General features: G+C 40.6%; 2 protein-coding genes and 1 long non-coding RNA gene across 3 annotated transcripts; 1 reads left to right on the top strand and 2 right to left on the bottom strand.

Moving 5' to 3' along the window:
• Positions 1-529: 529 nt before the first annotated feature.
• Positions 530-7,688, bottom strand: leprotl1 (leptin receptor overlapping transcript like 1). Its single transcript, XM_051420718.1, has 4 exons — positions 7,540-7,688; positions 6,786-6,861; positions 4,897-5,083; positions 530-3,862 (listed from the first exon to the last, which is right to left on the bottom strand). Exons 1-4 carry the CDS (start codon positions 7,553-7,555, stop codon positions 3,746-3,748), a joined length of 396 nt encoding a protein of 131 aa, XP_051276678.1. The 5' UTR covers positions 7,556-7,688; the 3' UTR covers positions 530-3,745.
• Positions 7,689-8,299: 611 nt separating this feature from the next.
• srp72 (signal recognition particle 72) lies at positions 8,300-17,207 on the top strand. The gene is made up of 19 exons (XM_051420709.1): positions 8,300-8,439; positions 8,978-9,098; positions 9,714-9,834; positions 10,297-10,440; positions 10,720-10,831; positions 10,917-10,948; positions 11,274-11,398; positions 11,566-11,623; positions 11,820-11,951; positions 12,055-12,183; positions 12,584-12,656; positions 12,753-12,817; positions 12,913-13,008; positions 13,507-13,610; positions 14,002-14,079; positions 14,719-14,856; positions 14,987-15,024; positions 15,223-15,382; positions 16,110-17,207. Exons 1-19 carry the CDS (start codon positions 8,340-8,342, stop codon positions 16,288-16,290), a joined length of 2,007 nt encoding a protein of 668 aa, XP_051276669.1. The 5' UTR covers positions 8,300-8,339; the 3' UTR covers positions 16,291-17,207.
• On the bottom strand, positions 14,417-15,294 carry LOC127374975 (uncharacterized). The gene is made up of 2 exons (XR_007887301.1): positions 15,151-15,294; positions 14,417-14,978 (listed from the first exon to the last, which is right to left on the bottom strand). It is a non-coding gene; the product is annotated as an uncharacterized LOC127374975 (long non-coding RNA).
• Position 17,208: the final 1 nt, after the last annotated feature.

Below are 17,208 nucleotides of genomic sequence, written 5' to 3'. Positions count from 1 at the left end.
CATAGAAACTGGTCTGAATGGGTTCTTGTGTGCAGACTGATGGCAGAAATGTAAATTTAATGAATTTTAAATTAGATAAATAACTAAAGTGTGCAAAAATACATACAATACAATACAGATATAAGGCCATAATTTCTCTGATGAGGGCTTATTTTATATCATACAGAGGTGTGTTTATTATATTGTGATCACTATTTATACAGCGGCCTTCAGTTGGGGGTATTATCAGTAATAGACCCATTAATAAACACAAAAGACTTAAGATGATTAAAACCCATCACTGTATATGCTTTAAAGACCCTCCTTCGATCTAACATGAGATGTTTTGACTGTTGTTTTGTCTAGTAATGAGCTGATTCTCCTGCGAGCCCTGAGTGCTGCTCAACAACAGCACAAACTAACCAGGCCATGCAGATAATATCAGTTCAGCTTATTTCCTGTGAAGTAAAACGACTGAGCCTATATTGCCTATCTGATCCAGTCTTGCCAGCAAGGCATATGCATGTGTAGTCATTCAATGGAGAGGATGTTCAAAAATGGCGTTTATTAAAAAAAAGAAAACCACCATGCTGACTTCTGCCTCTTGAACACAAAAGTTGGAGATAGAAAATGGCGTTGGACATGACACGAAGCGTCCCATAAAATAAATAAATACATAATCCTCCCAAATCTGTGAGAAACAAAGTGTAACATCTCTCTTAGAACAGAAACACAAAGAAACCCGTCTACACACCAGATTCTGTAACATCGGGGGAGTTAACAAAGAACATTTGACAAATCGAGCTTAAAATGCATACAGTGTCGTATAGTCACGTCTCAGGAACAAAACATGGAGTTACCCTGCTTGTCCAACCACAGACCGGCTTACAGACCACCACCACTGTGCTAGAGCATCTTCTATTAGATTCAAAGTGGTGTTACAGAATTATAATATGTACAAATCATGTCAGTAGTTCTCTATATTCAGTAACTTGGTTAAATACATTTTGAAGTGAAACTAAAAAGTTACCATTGTTATGGTTTCTTTTAATACAATCACTGCTTGCACTGAGGCTGTGATCTCTGGAAGAGTCACGTAACAGACAAGAAGGTTCACAAATATTAGAGCTGAGAGTGAAGTGTTAATGCCAATGTGTAGTGCTAAAACCCAGATTTCACTTTTAAAAACACTATTTTCTAGACACAGGTTCCTGAGGCAGATTTCCAATGCTTGAGTTTTTCTTTTATGTAGGATATACTGTAAGAACAGGTAATGTTCTGTACTGCAGCAGAATGATCAGTTGTTACAGTTCACTCAGTGTGACATTATGATAAATATTCATTTGCTTTCTTCCCAAGTGATAGATGAGATGACAGATATTCATGTCTGTGCTTCAAGTGTGATGCCAGGACCGGGAGGTGATTAGCTTAGCATAGCCCTGGAAGCTGGGGGTTAAACGGTTACTGATTAACACGTTGTATCTCGTTTGTTTAATACACACACAAACAAAAAAATTAAAATGACAAATGTGTTTTTTTGAGTTCTGTGCTATTTCTTTACAAACAAGTTGATCCAACAGTTTATAGTTAAAGAACATAAATCCCTCTAAAACCAACCATTTGTTTATGGAGGGGTTAAACAAACAAGATACAACGTCTTAAATAATGAATATTTTTTACAGGCTAGCTGTCTCCCCCTTGCTTCCAGTCTGTGCGTTAAATGCTAGGCTAATCACATCTAGGCTCTAGCTCCATTAACACACAGACGAGAGTTATAATCGATCTCCTCATGTAACTCTTAAAAAAAGAACATATTTCCCAACATGCTGAACTATACCTTAAATGCAAGTTATACCATGGGAAAGAATATACAGTGAGTGTTAAAAACTTTCACTGGAAATCTGCTGTGCATGGAAATCCATGGTTAATGTAATGTAATAATCTTTTGGGCCTACAACACACAAAAACTGAAAATCTTTCAGTCTTGAGATTATGACACACAAATAAAACAAATTATGATAGTTCAGTCTCATTAAAACTCACATTTTTCATCTTCCAGAGAGCACATATTCAAACTGAGCCATCAAACAATAAAACAAAATCAACATCTAAAGAGGAAATGTTTGACACTCAACCCTCCGTTTCAACAAACCAGTGCTTCGACGAGGCAGCAGATGCTCAGTTCCTTGTTTAGCCACAGCTAATGCAGTTAAACAGCAAACAGGAGAGCTCCACCTGACTGACTGCAGGCTGTGCTGATCCCAAAGCTGCCAACAGATTACACAAACCGGTGTACAAATTTCCTTCTCACAGGAAGGAGAACATAGAAGCACTTCCAAACAAATCATAAGTGTGTTTTTATTATGAAAATGCTGGTGCGACCCAATGTGCTTCTACAGAGAAATACAACATTAACACTGAGCACAGACGATGCAGGATTCTTTTATTTTGAAGGAGTCACGTTTAAAAGCTTAAGGGCTGTTAGTGACTGACCGGGCCTTGATTATAAGTAGCCCAGTTCTTAGCTTGGCTGAGTTTCCAACAGGACTGCTGTCCTCAAGCTAATCCTACGCTAGCTGGCAGCTAATATAGGCTTTTCATGCTTTCTTGACCTGACAAGGCGAGGCTTACCCATACTTAGAGTGAGGTAAGAGCTATCATGTGCAAATTAACATAGGGAATATGCAGCCTGCATCCAGTTGGCACCTGGGAATTCACCAAGTCAGTTTAATTTGATCTCAGCTGTGATGGCAAGGGTGTTTAACAAACCCTCGCATTCTGCTGCTCCTGAACATCGTCTCCTTGTTTTGTGTGATGACATGTTTTTATGGGTTGCAGACAGAAAAAAAAAGGATAACATTTATTTCCAACATGGTCTAAAAACAGAAAGAAAGAACATGCTGCCGGAAAGATAACTGATTTAAATCACATTTACACATGTAACAGGGTCTGAAAGATGAGAAGGGTTGGTGGCAGTAACAGCCCATTTCTTTCACAAACACACACTGTCACAGCTTAGTGTTGGTGGCATTACATTAGCAGAAAGATGGTGAAAAATCTGCATTGCATCAAGCTGAATTTTCACATTTCATCGACAATAAAAAATAGACACAGTTTCAATCAATAAAAGCCGTGGCAAATGGAAATAGAGCTTTTTGCTCATCATGAGTGGTGAAATCTGAGCTGGTACTGTGCAGATTTTCCATCAGGTTTCTGCTGATTTTCACTCAACTCAGCACTTAGACTGGAAATGCACACCCATCTGAGCTCTGAGTATAGAGAGAGCTTCTTCCAGAGCTTCTCAAGAGTGTTTACTAAATGGAGAAAGGAGCCTGAGGTATCACCCTGCGCTTTTGGTCAGATTAAGTCTTGTTCAACATTCAATTGGATTCCTTTTCACATATTTTCACATATAAAACAAGCAGTTGTTCCCCGGCGCTTATCAGTTCAGAACGCTCAAAATGAAAGCTGACACACAAATGGAGGAAACTCACAAACACAGAAGTCAGACAGCGTAACTAAAATGAGAACAAATCCAACTCAAAGTCAGTTTTTTCCATCCCACTTGTGTCAGTTCAATATGATGCAGGCGGTAAAAAAAAAAAAAGAAAGAAAGAGAAAGTATTGCACTGGTTTGGTGTGAGTCTATGGATGGGCGGTCATCATATAAATAACAACAACAAGAACCAAACAGTAATACCATAATAATAATAATTGTAACGCTAATAAAAACAGTTCCGACTAAGGTCCCCCTCCCTCTGCTGTTTTACCACTGCTGCCAACTGAAGTCGTCGTTGGATCCGAAGACCAGGAAGAAGCCCATAATGGTCGCGAAGATGACTACGTTACCCGTTAGCACGAGCGCACACGCCCCCCAGGCGATCTGTAAAGCAACGCATTAATAATTCAGGTTAACAAATGCTGCTGGGTGCTGCCAGGCTGCAGCACTTATTTAGGCCAAAATCAAGTGGGTGTCAACAGCAACAGTTCACAGAATGATTTCTACACGCGGCCCTACAGTTGTGTGTTCAGGACACACAGCAGGAAGGGACATTAACAGCAGCCAGCAGCTAAATGCTGATCGTCTGTCAGATCCTCTGCAGACAAACATCTTTTTTAAACTCATTTTTACCAGTTGCCTCGCTAGTTTTTGTTTGACTTTGTACTCTGGATGTTCTTGCTTATCTAATTTGCATATTTCCTCGCTCCGTACAAATCAGTCTGCTGCTGGAGCAAAACCCAAACCTGTTAGGGAGGCACTGATAAGCTTTGCGAGCAGAAATACTGATAGTCTTTTAGTTACTGACTTTCCTACCCTATCTATGGCTTCCAGGCCCAAATCCATTGGTTCCTTCTGAAGACATAAATACTTAAAAAATGGGTCACAAATAAATGGTTGAATTTTTAAACACTTGTACAACAGCTGGTCGCTGTTGATTTTGGCAAATACTATTGTAACAGTAGTCAATTGTGCATTTGTTGGGGAATATTTTAAGCTGTGGATTAATTCATATCTGGTGTTTTTGGGTGTGTTGTCTTGGTTTTGTAAGTAAAGCTCTTGTAAAAACTGGATGTTTGATTGAGACACAGTATGAGGAGAGACGGATGAATGTGGGTGTCAAGTAACACAGAAAGTGAAATACTTCCTCTTACGAAAGGTTTGTTGAAGATAAGGTGGATTGTTTCAGAACGTGCGGTGGTATTAATGTTGTTGTTGTAAATTCTACTCTACTTCTATGATCAGTTTTCCAGGAAGTTAGATGTTCAATTTTGCATTTATTATGAAGTAGAATAGATATGTAGCACAAAGTTGTCTCCTTTTGATTCTAGATTTACTGTTTTGGAGTTACTACAAATCTGTATGCACGTTCTTTTTGACATTACTTGAAACAGCACTGAGAAGATTCTGCAACTTACTACTTCAGCTCTTGCGAAGACGATGGGCAGGCCGAAGGCTGAAATGACGATGCCCGTCGTGAGGAAGATGGCCAGCTCTTTGCAGGCGTTGCTGGCCGAGTCTGTGTCGTCGACCACCCTCCGCGAGATGCAGTAAGGGATGGGGGAGAGGATGTAGAAGAAAAGGAGGAACAAAGGCCAGTATTTGCTGCAGAGAGAGGGAGAGAAGGAGAGATAAATACCCACACGCTGTGATGATAAAGGATGCAGTCAGGTGAATTGAGGGATGAAGAACCAAACGGTGTTCAGCACATTATCTAACTTCACAGGTGTGTTTTAATCAGGGGATCTACAGCCCATTAATATCAATAGAAATCTGATGATATATCCACAAATATTTGTTTTTAACATTAACACAAACATTTTTGATAAAGATCCATTACATTTGATTATTACAGAGTGGTGGCCTGTATTATGAAGCCTGTATTATGAATGTTAATGAATTTCTTTGGTATTTCCGCACTGCAATTTCTTGTCACTCACTGGCTCACAGATACTGCTTTATCTATGATAGGCTGGCTGATTATATCAGTCACTAATTGATTTTCAGAAATTTTTCAGACTTCTTCCCCTACGGTCTGCTGGACTGAGGCTGCCGTTTAGTATAATGATAACGGCTGAAACAGAAATGAGATTAGATCACAAGAGCCTGATTTTGGGGCTGTGGCTCGAGGTATCTCATGCAGGCAGTATAAAGACCTTGTCAGACTTGTTTTGAATAGGCAAATCAACTCTATCCTACTATAGTGGAGAGGTTTGGTGTGCTAACAATACACTGCAAGTTGACCAGGCTCTCTTTTGACACAGTCACAGACATCTATTTGAAGTCCACCTCTGAGCTGAAGCTTGGTACATCCTTGCTCATGCAAGGCTGAATTACCAACTGTGCAAAGCAGGTAACCATCCAGTGGCCTCCAAAAACCCAAGCTTTACTGTACAACTGGTCTGTGGTAAATTTGTTCTTAAAATGCTCCAATAAAGTACAATATCCACTGACACTGTACGTGGCTTCAAGGTGGGTCCAGCTTTATTACTAAAACCTGAGGTACTGCAGGGTGTCAAAATCTTGTGTTAAAACCTTCATTATTTCAGCTGACATTTTACTTACTTGGTAGCCTGCTTCAAAACCTTTGAATAACCACCCACATCTCAGATTAGTTCAGTGATTCAAATAGGTCTGGTGTTTCAGCCAAGTTGAGAAAGAATCAACCAATCAGAGCTTTGTTTGCTGGATTAAGAATGGGGATCTTCTTCTTACATCGCTAACTACCTGCCTAACCAAATCCATGAAAAATTGCAACAGAAAAATAATGATCATCGTGGGTGAGGCATAACAGCTGTACATGTTGTTGTAAGTTGATTTACATACATAAAAACCCTTAAATCACCATATTTTGTTACCCAGCTGGAAAATGTTAAGTGAAGTGCTCATAACAAATGCTGCTGCAGCTTCTGTGTCTCTGAAAGTACCGCACAGTAAAGCTGGTAATGTTATATTCCATATTAGAAATACTAAACAAAAGTCACAGAAACAGATGAACAAGGTGTCAAAATAGAACTTGACTTGATTGTTCGTTAAGGTGGAAAAAGGTCTTTGTCTTATATACAGTGGCAGGTCAGTATTAGAGACCCAGCAGCTCACTTATGCTCCAGAGCCCCCAAGCAGGTTAATCCAGCCATGCATTCACACCTGTATTTAAAGCTGAAAACCTCTGATGGGATCACCCAATGTGCATCTGAGTGCCATGCGTGAACAGCGCCCTCACACACACACACACACACACACACACACACACACACACACACACACTTGAACAGCCTTACATGGTGTGTGTGATGGTGGTACTTACTCGTACACAGGGAGGGCACATCCAAGCATGAGGAACATGAGGCCAATGGCCCCTCCAAAGGACAGACTGATGAGAGCTACAAGAGACAGAGGGGAGGAGATCAGCATGGACAATGTCACACAGCTTCTTTCTGAATCCGTGCTTGTGTATCCCGAGACCCAGAGGAATCACATTGTGGCAGCAGCAGGGCCCCTGGCTACTGTAGCTATCATGTGATGAATCAGCTGATTTCACGTGTAACAGCTACATTAGCTATCCAAGCCATGCAATTCGGGGATCATGTTAAACCCTGATAGCAATGCAGTCAGTGTGGTTGCTTGTTAGCAGCAATTAACAGTTAATCCAGGAAGCACAGCATCTCAGTCAGCGGCTGTGTAATCACTGAAGTCAGGTGCAGCTAGCGTTAGCATTATAACGGTAACCACTAGGTTAGTAACGTTACCAAAAGAGAATGACATTAAATAGGACATCACAATGCAGCGTTACAGGGCTGCAGAGTGCCAACTCACTTAAGTCAATATGCATTTAATTGTGTTGACTGGACAGCGCTCGCTTGTAGCCCAATGAATGCAGGCTATTGAGCTAATGCTAACGACTGTATTGGCCCTGCGGCTAACTACTTCTTCACGTTACCGTTAGCTAGCTGGACATGGCAAACGCATTCCTCTGTCTTCAGGATATTCTGACAGAATTATACAAACCGAGCCAGAATTAAAGGAATTTATAAACTGAATGAAAAGTGGAAATGTCTTACCTTTAATCCCAGCCATTTCTCCTGGACAAAAGCTCGACACACACACAGCCCTGACGAATGACAACAGTGCCCCCTCCTCTGCTGTCGAGTCCGACCGAACCCACAACGCTGCCTGTACTGCTGCCTTCACGGGCTCCAGGAAATATCGCAGTTAGGACCTCGTCACGCAAAAACACAAAACTCCCTTGTGGAGAAGTATTATCAGCAACTGTGTCAAATATAAAGTAAGGGTTCTCACAGTGTAATTAATCATTATTAGTTGATCAATATGTATGTATAAATGTGTCATAGGCATTGTCATTTGTAGATAGAGCCAACTTTAATGACTTCATATACTGTAGTTAATTTTATTTTAAACTATCATATTTTATTAACCAATGATGTGTTTTGTCATTGTGATTGTAATTTAATTGAGTAATATATACAACATTTCCCTCCGCAAAATAGTAAAGTATATGATATCACTGTCACCTGTCATCTAAAGGTAAAGATCACTCAACCATTTAAAAAATGATCTCAAAGACTTTAACTTTCTGTATGAACTCAGACATTAGTGCGCACGGCTGCTCCTCGGCTGTGAACGCATCATACGCCTTCCTCTCGTCTAAGTGAGAAATCATAAAGCTAGCGTAAATCTTCTAAATATCAACTTTTATTTATCACCCAAACAACGTCGTAGTTTATGGTTGATTGTGGCGCTGTATTTTAATTGTATTTATAAAATAATAAATACGACTATTGTTACCCCGGATGTGTACAGCTTCTGCTTCCGGCGCTGAGTGAGAGCCCGTTCAGTGAAGATGGCGAGCGGAGGGGTCTCTGTGGCTTCGCTGTGGACTGAAGTGAACCGCTGCGGGCAGAATGGAGACTACACAAGAGCCCTGAAAGCTCTGACTAAAAGTAGGAATTAATGGCTGTCTTTGTTACTCTCAAATGGAACCGGAGCTGCGGACAGACAGCAGACAGACAGCAGACAGACAGCGGACAGACGGACTATTTCTTCTAGCTCCAGTTAGCAGAGTTCAGTGGCTAAGCTAGGGCATGGCCAGCTGTTAGCATGAGGCTAGGCTAACGGCAGTTAGACAGCTACTTGTCCGCTCCCTCAAACACCGAGTAAGCTCTGTATACCAAATATCTGCCCGTAGCCGTATACCTGCGTGATATTGCTACAACGCCAGGTGATTTATGTAGGTTTTATGTGAAGTTATAACATAATAATTTGCCCCAGAAATACGCCGCCCGTTGCTGATTAGTGACGTGTCCCTAGCCCTCCAGCTAACTGATCATGGTTGTCCGCTAACCAGCTCTCAGTCAGCTCACCGTTTAATGACTGGTGATTCTTCCATTATTAAACCCCTCAGTCAGCAGTGTCCCTTTCTTTCATCTGCATTACTTATGATGTCGGTGCGGTGTGTTTTTTCTCCTTTTTCTGTCGCAGTTTTGCACGAAAACAGAGATGATGTGACGGCCCTTCATTGTAAAATAGTTTGCCTTATTCAGAATGGCACCTTCAAAGAGGCGCTGAATGTCATGAACACTCACTCAAAGCTGCTCGGCAGGTAAGCGACTAACTGTGTGCTTATTGCCTTGTTTTTAACTTTTACACTTGTTGAGTTACAAATGTGGATAATTGTTTGTTTTGTTTTGATTGATTTCTGTTTTTAAGTCACTGTGATTGGAATATCTTTGGGTTTTGGACTGTTGGGCCGACACTAAATATATGTTTTTCTTTCGACCATTTAACAGACTAACTGATCGATTGATTATCTTTTTGATGATTTGTTTAGTTGTAGAACAAAGTCTTATAAAATAAATCCAAAGTGCTTTAAAGAGTGAAACAATAGGAAGCATGTTGTAATTTAGGTACAGGCAGATAGCGTGCAAGTACACATACAAACGTAAACAAAGTAAAAATGGCTAGAATTTTGTTCATAATAACAAAATAGTGTATTTGCAAACCTCAAATCAGCTGAAAAGTTACTGTTTGATTCTGATATGAAACTGAAAAAACATTAATTGTTTATGTAATATTAAACCTTGCCATTTGTTCAGTGCTGCTATCAAAAGTTAGTTTTACTTCATGCTTTACACATATAACAAACAACTTTATTCATATCTTGCAGTCTGGCACTGTCTCTGCATGTTAAATCATTTTTCTTTTTCCTCTTTCTCAGTGATGTTGTGTTTGAGAAGGCGTACTGCGAGTACCGGCTGAACAGAGTAGAAAGTGCCCTGAAGACCATTGAGGCTGCCCCTGAGCAAACAGACAAGCTGAAGGAGCTCTACGGTCAAGTGGTAAGGCTGTTTGACCATTCAGAAGATTCTAGTATTGCTGCATGCTTTTGATCTAGAGACTGTGTACTTCCCACCTCCTCATTGATGTGGAGCATCGTGTAAAAGAACACAATTTATCCACAAGATGTGGGATATGAGCTCTTAAACTGCTGTGTACTTTTGTCTCAAAGCTGCTGAATATTCTTATGAATTACCTTCAGATCTAATCTCAACATGTGACAAAGTTCCATAAAATACATGAACCTGTGAAACACCATTTGGACAGTGTTGGGACACTGAAACACTCCATTGAAATCCAACATATGACTACTGCTGTCAACTATTATTATATAGTTGTCCACAGTTGACTGGGAATGAATGAATTATCATCAATTTATGTTAAGGGTGTACCAGTTTACCAGTTTTTTTTTCTGTATGTCCGTATCTGTCTACTCAATCTTGAACTATCTTTTCATTGTCCAGTTGTACAGACTGGAGCGCTATGATGACTGCAAGTCCGTCTACACAGATCTGATCAGGAACTCCCAGGATGAGTATGAGGAGGAGAGGAAGACCAACCTGGCTGCTGTGGTGGCTTCTATGAGTCAGTGGGAGGATGCTCCATTGGTAAACACTCCTCTACAGTATTAACATATTTGGGCCTTTGTTGTGCACTGTAGTTAGTCTGGCAGTTCCTCTTGATGGCTGAGCGAAACAAAATAAAGTAAACCAATTAATATAATGTACATAATAAGCTGCTACTTCATATGTTTTAAATGAGTGTGAATACCAGAGAAGAGGAGTGCAGACTGGATATTTTCATAATATCCTGGTGTCACCAGGCAAATGACTCTGCATTCATTGTATGAAAAGGTTTTTAAGATGATGATGTATTTGTTTCTGCAGGAGGATCTAGGTCTTCCAGAGTCTACGTATGAGCTGTGTTACAATGCTGCCTGCGCTCTGATTGGCCAAGGACAGCTTACAGATGCCTACAATAAACTACAACAAGCAGAGGGTCAGTCCCGCTCGGTTCCACCTTCTGTTGAGTTACCATTTGATCTATTCTCAATTTCACATTACCTGATTGTTTTCTTTCACAGAGCTGTGCAGAGTCTCGTTGGCAGATGATTCTGTGAGTGTTGCTTTGTTTTTATAAAACATTTAATCAAGCATGATCCATTTTCAAGGAAATTTACCGTTTTACTTTGCATCGATAAGACAGTGGTACAGATACTTTAGAGATAATGATGTGATACTTTGTGGAACTATTTTTGTGAATTGATTTAGCAAGATCGTGAAATAATGAAGTAAAGTATGAACTCTGACAATGCACAGAATAATAATTGGTTACATTGTATAAACAGCTACCAAAACGTAGAAATAGTCTAGACAAAGATTGGGATTTAGAAATGTATTGTAATGGATAATCACTGTGATTGCTGGTTTGTCCCTTTCAGGATGTGACTGAGGAGGACATTGACTCGGAGCTGGCTGTCATCCATTCTCAGATGGCTTACGTAATGCAGTTACAAGGTCGGACAGACGAGGCGCTGCAGCTCTACAACCAGGTCATCAAGCTCAAGTGAGTGCAGGGTTCATCACATTTAATTTAATCCCAAAAGCAGATGAAGAGAATGTAGCACATGTTGAATTGTTGTTGTGATAGTACTTAAAACAGTTTAACAGACATTCCAGAGGCCATGAACAATTACATTACAGTATGTGTCAACAGTATGCTCTTCATTGCAGGCCATCAGATGTGGGGCTGCTTGCTGTGACTGCCAACAATATCATTACAATAAACAAGGTGGGTGTATGGCCAGGTTAGATATTTCATCATAAAAGTAATAATCATTGTGATCTCATGGTAACCTGAGCACCACGACGTCCAACTTACTGAATATAAAAACACTGCCGAAGATCCGTTAACATCCACACGCAGATATGAAATCAGAAAGTAACTTGGTCATATGTGTGCACTAAAGCTCGGTCTGTTTTCACAGGACCAAAACGTGTTCGACTCAAAGAAAAAGGTGAAGCTGACAAACGCTGAAGGTGTTGAATACAAGCTAGCGAGGAAGCAGCTGCAGGCCATTGACCTCAACAAAGCCCTCCTGGCCATGTACACTAACCAGGTACAGGTGTAGCTAAAAAGCTGCTATGTTGAAGAGGGTGCAGTCATTTTCCATTTCATCACTGATCACGATTTGTTGCTGCGTTGCTGTTTGCCATCAACAGGCTGACCAGTGCAGGAAACTGTCATCCAGTCTTCAGTCTCAGAATCCGAGTCACCCACGGCCGGTCCTCATCCAGGTTGCTCAGCTGTGCAGAGAGAAGCAGCACAGCCGGGCCATAGAGCTACTTCAGGTAGAAAGCACCAACACTGCTGGTTGTTTTCAGCCCGATTCCCATCCTAAAAACAAATGTTTCATTCCCACATTACCATACTAAAAGAATATTTATGTATAGCATTGATAAGACACTTTAAAAGACCCAGCAAATGGCTTTACAGTTACAGGCTCATTACACACATCAGTGCTGTGGCTGTGAGTCATTTACTCAAGAATGTAAGCTAATTTTACTGCCGTGCCCTCTGTCTGTAGCTCTTTAAAAAATAAAAAGAAGAGTAGTCAAGTTGGAATGATCCTTAATTTTTTTCTTTCTTTATGGCTCCATGCATCAATAGCTGCAGGACTCCTAATTGTTGTTGAGTGAAGAGTTACTGTTTTGTATGCACTCAGTAATGGACCATTCTTTTGTTTTCCAGCAATTCTCAGAGCAACATCCAGAGAGTGCATCTGGCATCAAACTGACAATGGCACAACTCTATTTAGTACAAGGTACTGGCTTGTTTTTACATTGGTTATGGTTTGATGTGTTCAGACAGACTCTTTTATCCGTTACTTCACTTTGATTTTGTTTTTTTTTGTCTTCAGGTCACGTAACAAAAGCTTGTGATGTCCTACGGTCAATTGAAGAGTTCAAGCACAAATCAGGGATGGTACGTGTGAAATGAAAACAATAGTAACTGTGTAAACTCTCTGATTTAGCTTCAGTCACCTACCATTGATCTAAAATGTGTGATTGACTCCTCAGATTTCCGCTCTGGTAACGATGTACTCCCACGAAGAAGACATTGACAGCGCTATTGACGTTTTCAAACAAGCTATTGAACACTACCAGTCTGAACAGGTTTGTGTCCGATGTTTGGTTTCGATAAGAAGTTGAGATATAACACAATAGGAATTCTTCCTGTGTCCAATCAATGACACTTTTTACTGATTGCTGTTCTATCCGCTTTGGTAGCTGTTTTTTGGTGATGCATTTTATGTTTGAATTGTGGTTTAAATAAACAGAAAGAGAACTGGGTTGCTAACATAAACAGCCACCTATAGAGAGTTCAAATGTACCAAGAGAACATTCAGGGAACATTACACTCCCACTGTGTTTGATGGACAGGTGAGCTGCAGGAAGTGCAATGCAGAAACATTACAGCATTGAGTTCTTTGTCTTAGTTTTGACTTTTTTCCATGGAGTCAAATAAAAAACAAGACAAATCTTGACATAACCATCTGTAGTTAAGGCTGTGGGTAATACTTAAATCTGACAAGACAAGCCAACACATTTTGTAGTTTGTGATATCTGAGTTTGTTTCCACGGTGTAATCAGCCTCATCTTCCTCCTCCGCAGCCCGGATCTGTTGCACACTTGGCACTTGTACGAGAAGCTGCCAATTTCAAACTGAAGTACGGACGGAAAAAAGAAGCCATTAGTGATCTGGAGCAGCTGTGGAAGTGAGTTCCAGCCTCCAAAACGCTCTCAAATTAAACATATGTGGAGTTTTGGGGGGGAGAAACACATAATGTTCTCCTTAGAGGGTATCTCGCAGCTGCTGTTCCTGCTTTTCTGTTCAGTCATCTTGCCAGCATGATGTCAAGTTCTTAAACAGCTTGGTAAACAACATTACAAGGTGCTTATAGAGCAGGAAAAACACTAATTATAAAATGAGATCTCATTGTGAAGGCAAAGCAGTTACTCATTTACATATGTATGCAGCACATTTGGAAATGTATGTGCAACCTTTAACCTAGCTTATCAGGTGGTGGACATTTGTACTGCATTGTGTACTGTAGATTGTTGGAGTTCTTTCTTTTCAACAATTAAGCTTAATGTTTCTTGAAACAGGCAAAACCCCAAGGACATCCACACACTGGCACAACTCATCTCGGCGTATTCTCTGGTGAACACGGACAAAGCTAAATCGTATCCTTTGACCTACTGAAATTGCCCAGCTTGGGATCAATAAAGTCTGTCTGTCTATCTGTCTGTCTGTCTGTCTGTCTGTCTGTCTGTCTGTCTGTCTGTCTGTCTATCTCTCTATCTAATATTATCATTTTAGTAACTGGCAGCTGCTTTAGTACTCGATTCATCGTTTCAGGCATTTTTCAAGCAAGACGTCAAACATTGTCTGACTTTGAATTCTCAAATGTGAGGGTTTTCTGCCTCTATGATATATGAAAATCTTTGTTGTTTTGGATTAATGATCATGTAAAACAATGAATCCTCCTTGGAAAATGATAATATTCCACTATTTTTGACATTTTATAAACAAAATGATTAGTTGCTTTATTGTGAAAACAGCCCTAGAAGACCACACCATAGACGTTGATCCAGAATCTAATCCAGGGTTGCCTAGTATGATGTCAATAGCTTAGAACATATATCATTAATTTAAATTTTCATACAGACTCTTGTAAAACATTGTATATCCATCAATAATACTAATGCAAAAGCCAATAATCAGAAGAGCAAGACAAGGACTCCTGGATGACCTTATGATGTTTTGAAAGAAGGTACATTTGAAATGCCAATGGGAAACATGTCCTTAGCGTTCCTCTCCAGCCTCAGCAAACACCTACCATCGGCAGACACGATGGCCTTCAACGTGGACGTGGATGAGCTGGAGAACTCCCACGGAGCGACCTATGTCAGGAAAAAAGCCGCTAAGGTCACAGGAGAAAATCTTCCCAAAGAACAAGGGTAAGCTCTCGTCGCTGTCTTCCACATCGGCTCTATGGTGTCCAGAATATTGTTGCTTGTGGGAAGGATGAGTGTAGGTGGCAACACTTTCATCTCCTCTATGCTAATGCGTCTGGATTTTTCTTTACAGCCAAGGCGAGATCAAAAAGAAGAGGAAGAAAAAGAAGGGTAAGCCATTAATCAGTGTGACCACTATTTCCTCTGATACGGTAGCCCCTAGCATTGTTATATAATGTGCTGCAGCAAGTCTTTCCTATTGATGCTTCTAAGATAATATATTATGTAGATACTTACTGACTACAGATCAGTCTCATTTATTATGCTGAGCTGAGCTCCTTCAGTGATTCCTCCTCATCTTCTTTTTAGGCAAACTGCCCAAGAACTGCGACCCCAAAGCGACCCCCGACATCGAGAGGTGGCTGCCCATGAGGGAGCGTTCCTACTACAGAGGCAAGAAGAAGGGGAAGAAGAAGGAGCAAATAGGAAAAGGCACACAGGGAGCGACGGCAGGAGCTTCAGCCGAGCTGTGAGTAAACTCCACAATCCCATACGCACATCACCTGCGAGTGGAGTCTGTGTGCAATTTCCTGTAATTGAAACCTAGTGATCAACTGCGCTAATGGAGGAAAAGCACCTGAGATTGTCCTTTTGTGTCCCTGCCAGTGCAGCCTCAGTGGAGGTGTCCAGCTGCTGTGCAGAAGCTTGTGTGTTACTGAGGCCAAAAATAAAATGAGTCTCAGCCAAAGTAGAAATCCATATGCTCAGAAACAGTTCTACACCTGTGACAAGGAGGCAGTGTGAACTGACTGCTAATTTTGATGTTATGATATAAAATATCAGCTTTCAAAATGACCTTTCATTATAAAGTTTACTAGACTTTGATAAAAAACACAAAGAAATACTGAAAATGGAAAATGAAAGTGCAAGTGCTTTTCCCCCACAAATACATGCTGTTTGAGTTGCATAGAAGATTTCTGCGACTAGCCTGGCCTTAGTGCAAAAATACACCTACCAGTATGCACCATATGTGAGAGGGTTATCAACCGTCTCATCCAACTCTCAACGAGAAACTAAAAGTATTTCAAACTATTCCTTTTTAAAGTCCTCGCAGTGCACACGGCACATTGTTTGCCATCCGTCACATTTCAACTTGTATTAGGGTTATCGGTGAACTTGAGATACAGAATGATCCCAGAATGAACACATTTTTGCCTAAGAGTGATTTTTGACTTTGCCTCTTTCCTCTGTTCTAGGGATGCCAGTAAGACAGCCAGTAGCCCCCCTACCTCCCCCAGACCAGGGTCTGCATCCGGTTCAACTACAGCCCCCGCCAGCAATGTGGTCCCGCCTCGACAGCAGAAACCTGCAGCCTCGGGGGCCACACGCAAGAAGGCACCACAGAAGAAGAAGAAGGGTGGAAAAGGAGGCTGGTAGTCGGAGGGAAGCAACACATGAGGCAGAAGGGGCGCCACAGGAGACACTGAGTGGCTGAGACATCACCAAGAAACCATAAGCTTTTGTCTTTTTTATGTCAATTTCACTTTTTTGTTCTGGCCATTTAAAACCAAAAGCTCCCCTTTGCTCTTCTTTGTCATTAATTTGTTTTAATGTTTTTTTAAAGTACAGAAGAGAGAATATTTAAAGGACAGTTCTACTGAAATCAGCTGTAAGTTGCTCTGCAAAAGCAGATGTTTTTTTAAAGCGTTTCTGTTTTTACTTTGTCACTTTTGACCTTCTGAGATCACAGTAAAATGAACTAAAGGAAACTGCAGATGTTGCCACTACATATTTTTTTCACCAATGGTCAGGAGAATGAAAACCTCCTTGTTCTGAACTGTTACCTGGCTGTGCTGTTCTATCATTATATGCCAAGTGCACATCTGTAATCTATACTAAAATGTGATTATTCAATGAGGTTTAAATGAAATCCATAAAATCATGTCATCAAGGCCATGTTGTGGGACCTTACATTTTCATTTTGGCAAAACCACAGATCAGTTCCAGCAGTTTGGGTAAAATAAACTGCTTTTGCAAAGTGATTTGAAGTTCAGTTTTGGGAGAATCATCCTTAATATTTCTTGGGTCTGAGTATCAGGATGTCATACGTCGTACTCTGGCTGTTTGCTTCATGTTCCTTTTAAATTGTCCCTTTTCTTTCAATCAGCTACAAAGATGCAATGTTAAAGAGATATTTATTTTTCAGTCCCTGTGTTGGTCTAAATTCGAGCAAAAATCATTTTAATTCTTGAATTAAATTTGTCAGATGCATGTTTATCATGTTTCGGAAATGAGGAAAGCGACCAAACAGGTGTCCCATTTTTGTTAAGTCTTAATAAAATTCTTCACAGTGAC

This window comes from Dicentrarchus labrax, unplaced genomic scaffold, assembly GCF_905237075.1.
Source record: "Dicentrarchus labrax unplaced genomic scaffold, dlabrax2021, whole genome shotgun sequence".
Taxonomy (NCBI): domain Eukaryota; kingdom Metazoa; phylum Chordata; class Actinopteri; family Moronidae; genus Dicentrarchus; species Dicentrarchus labrax.
The sequence above is the reverse complement of the archived record's forward strand: the minus strand, read 5'-3'. Positions and strand labels throughout refer to the sequence as shown.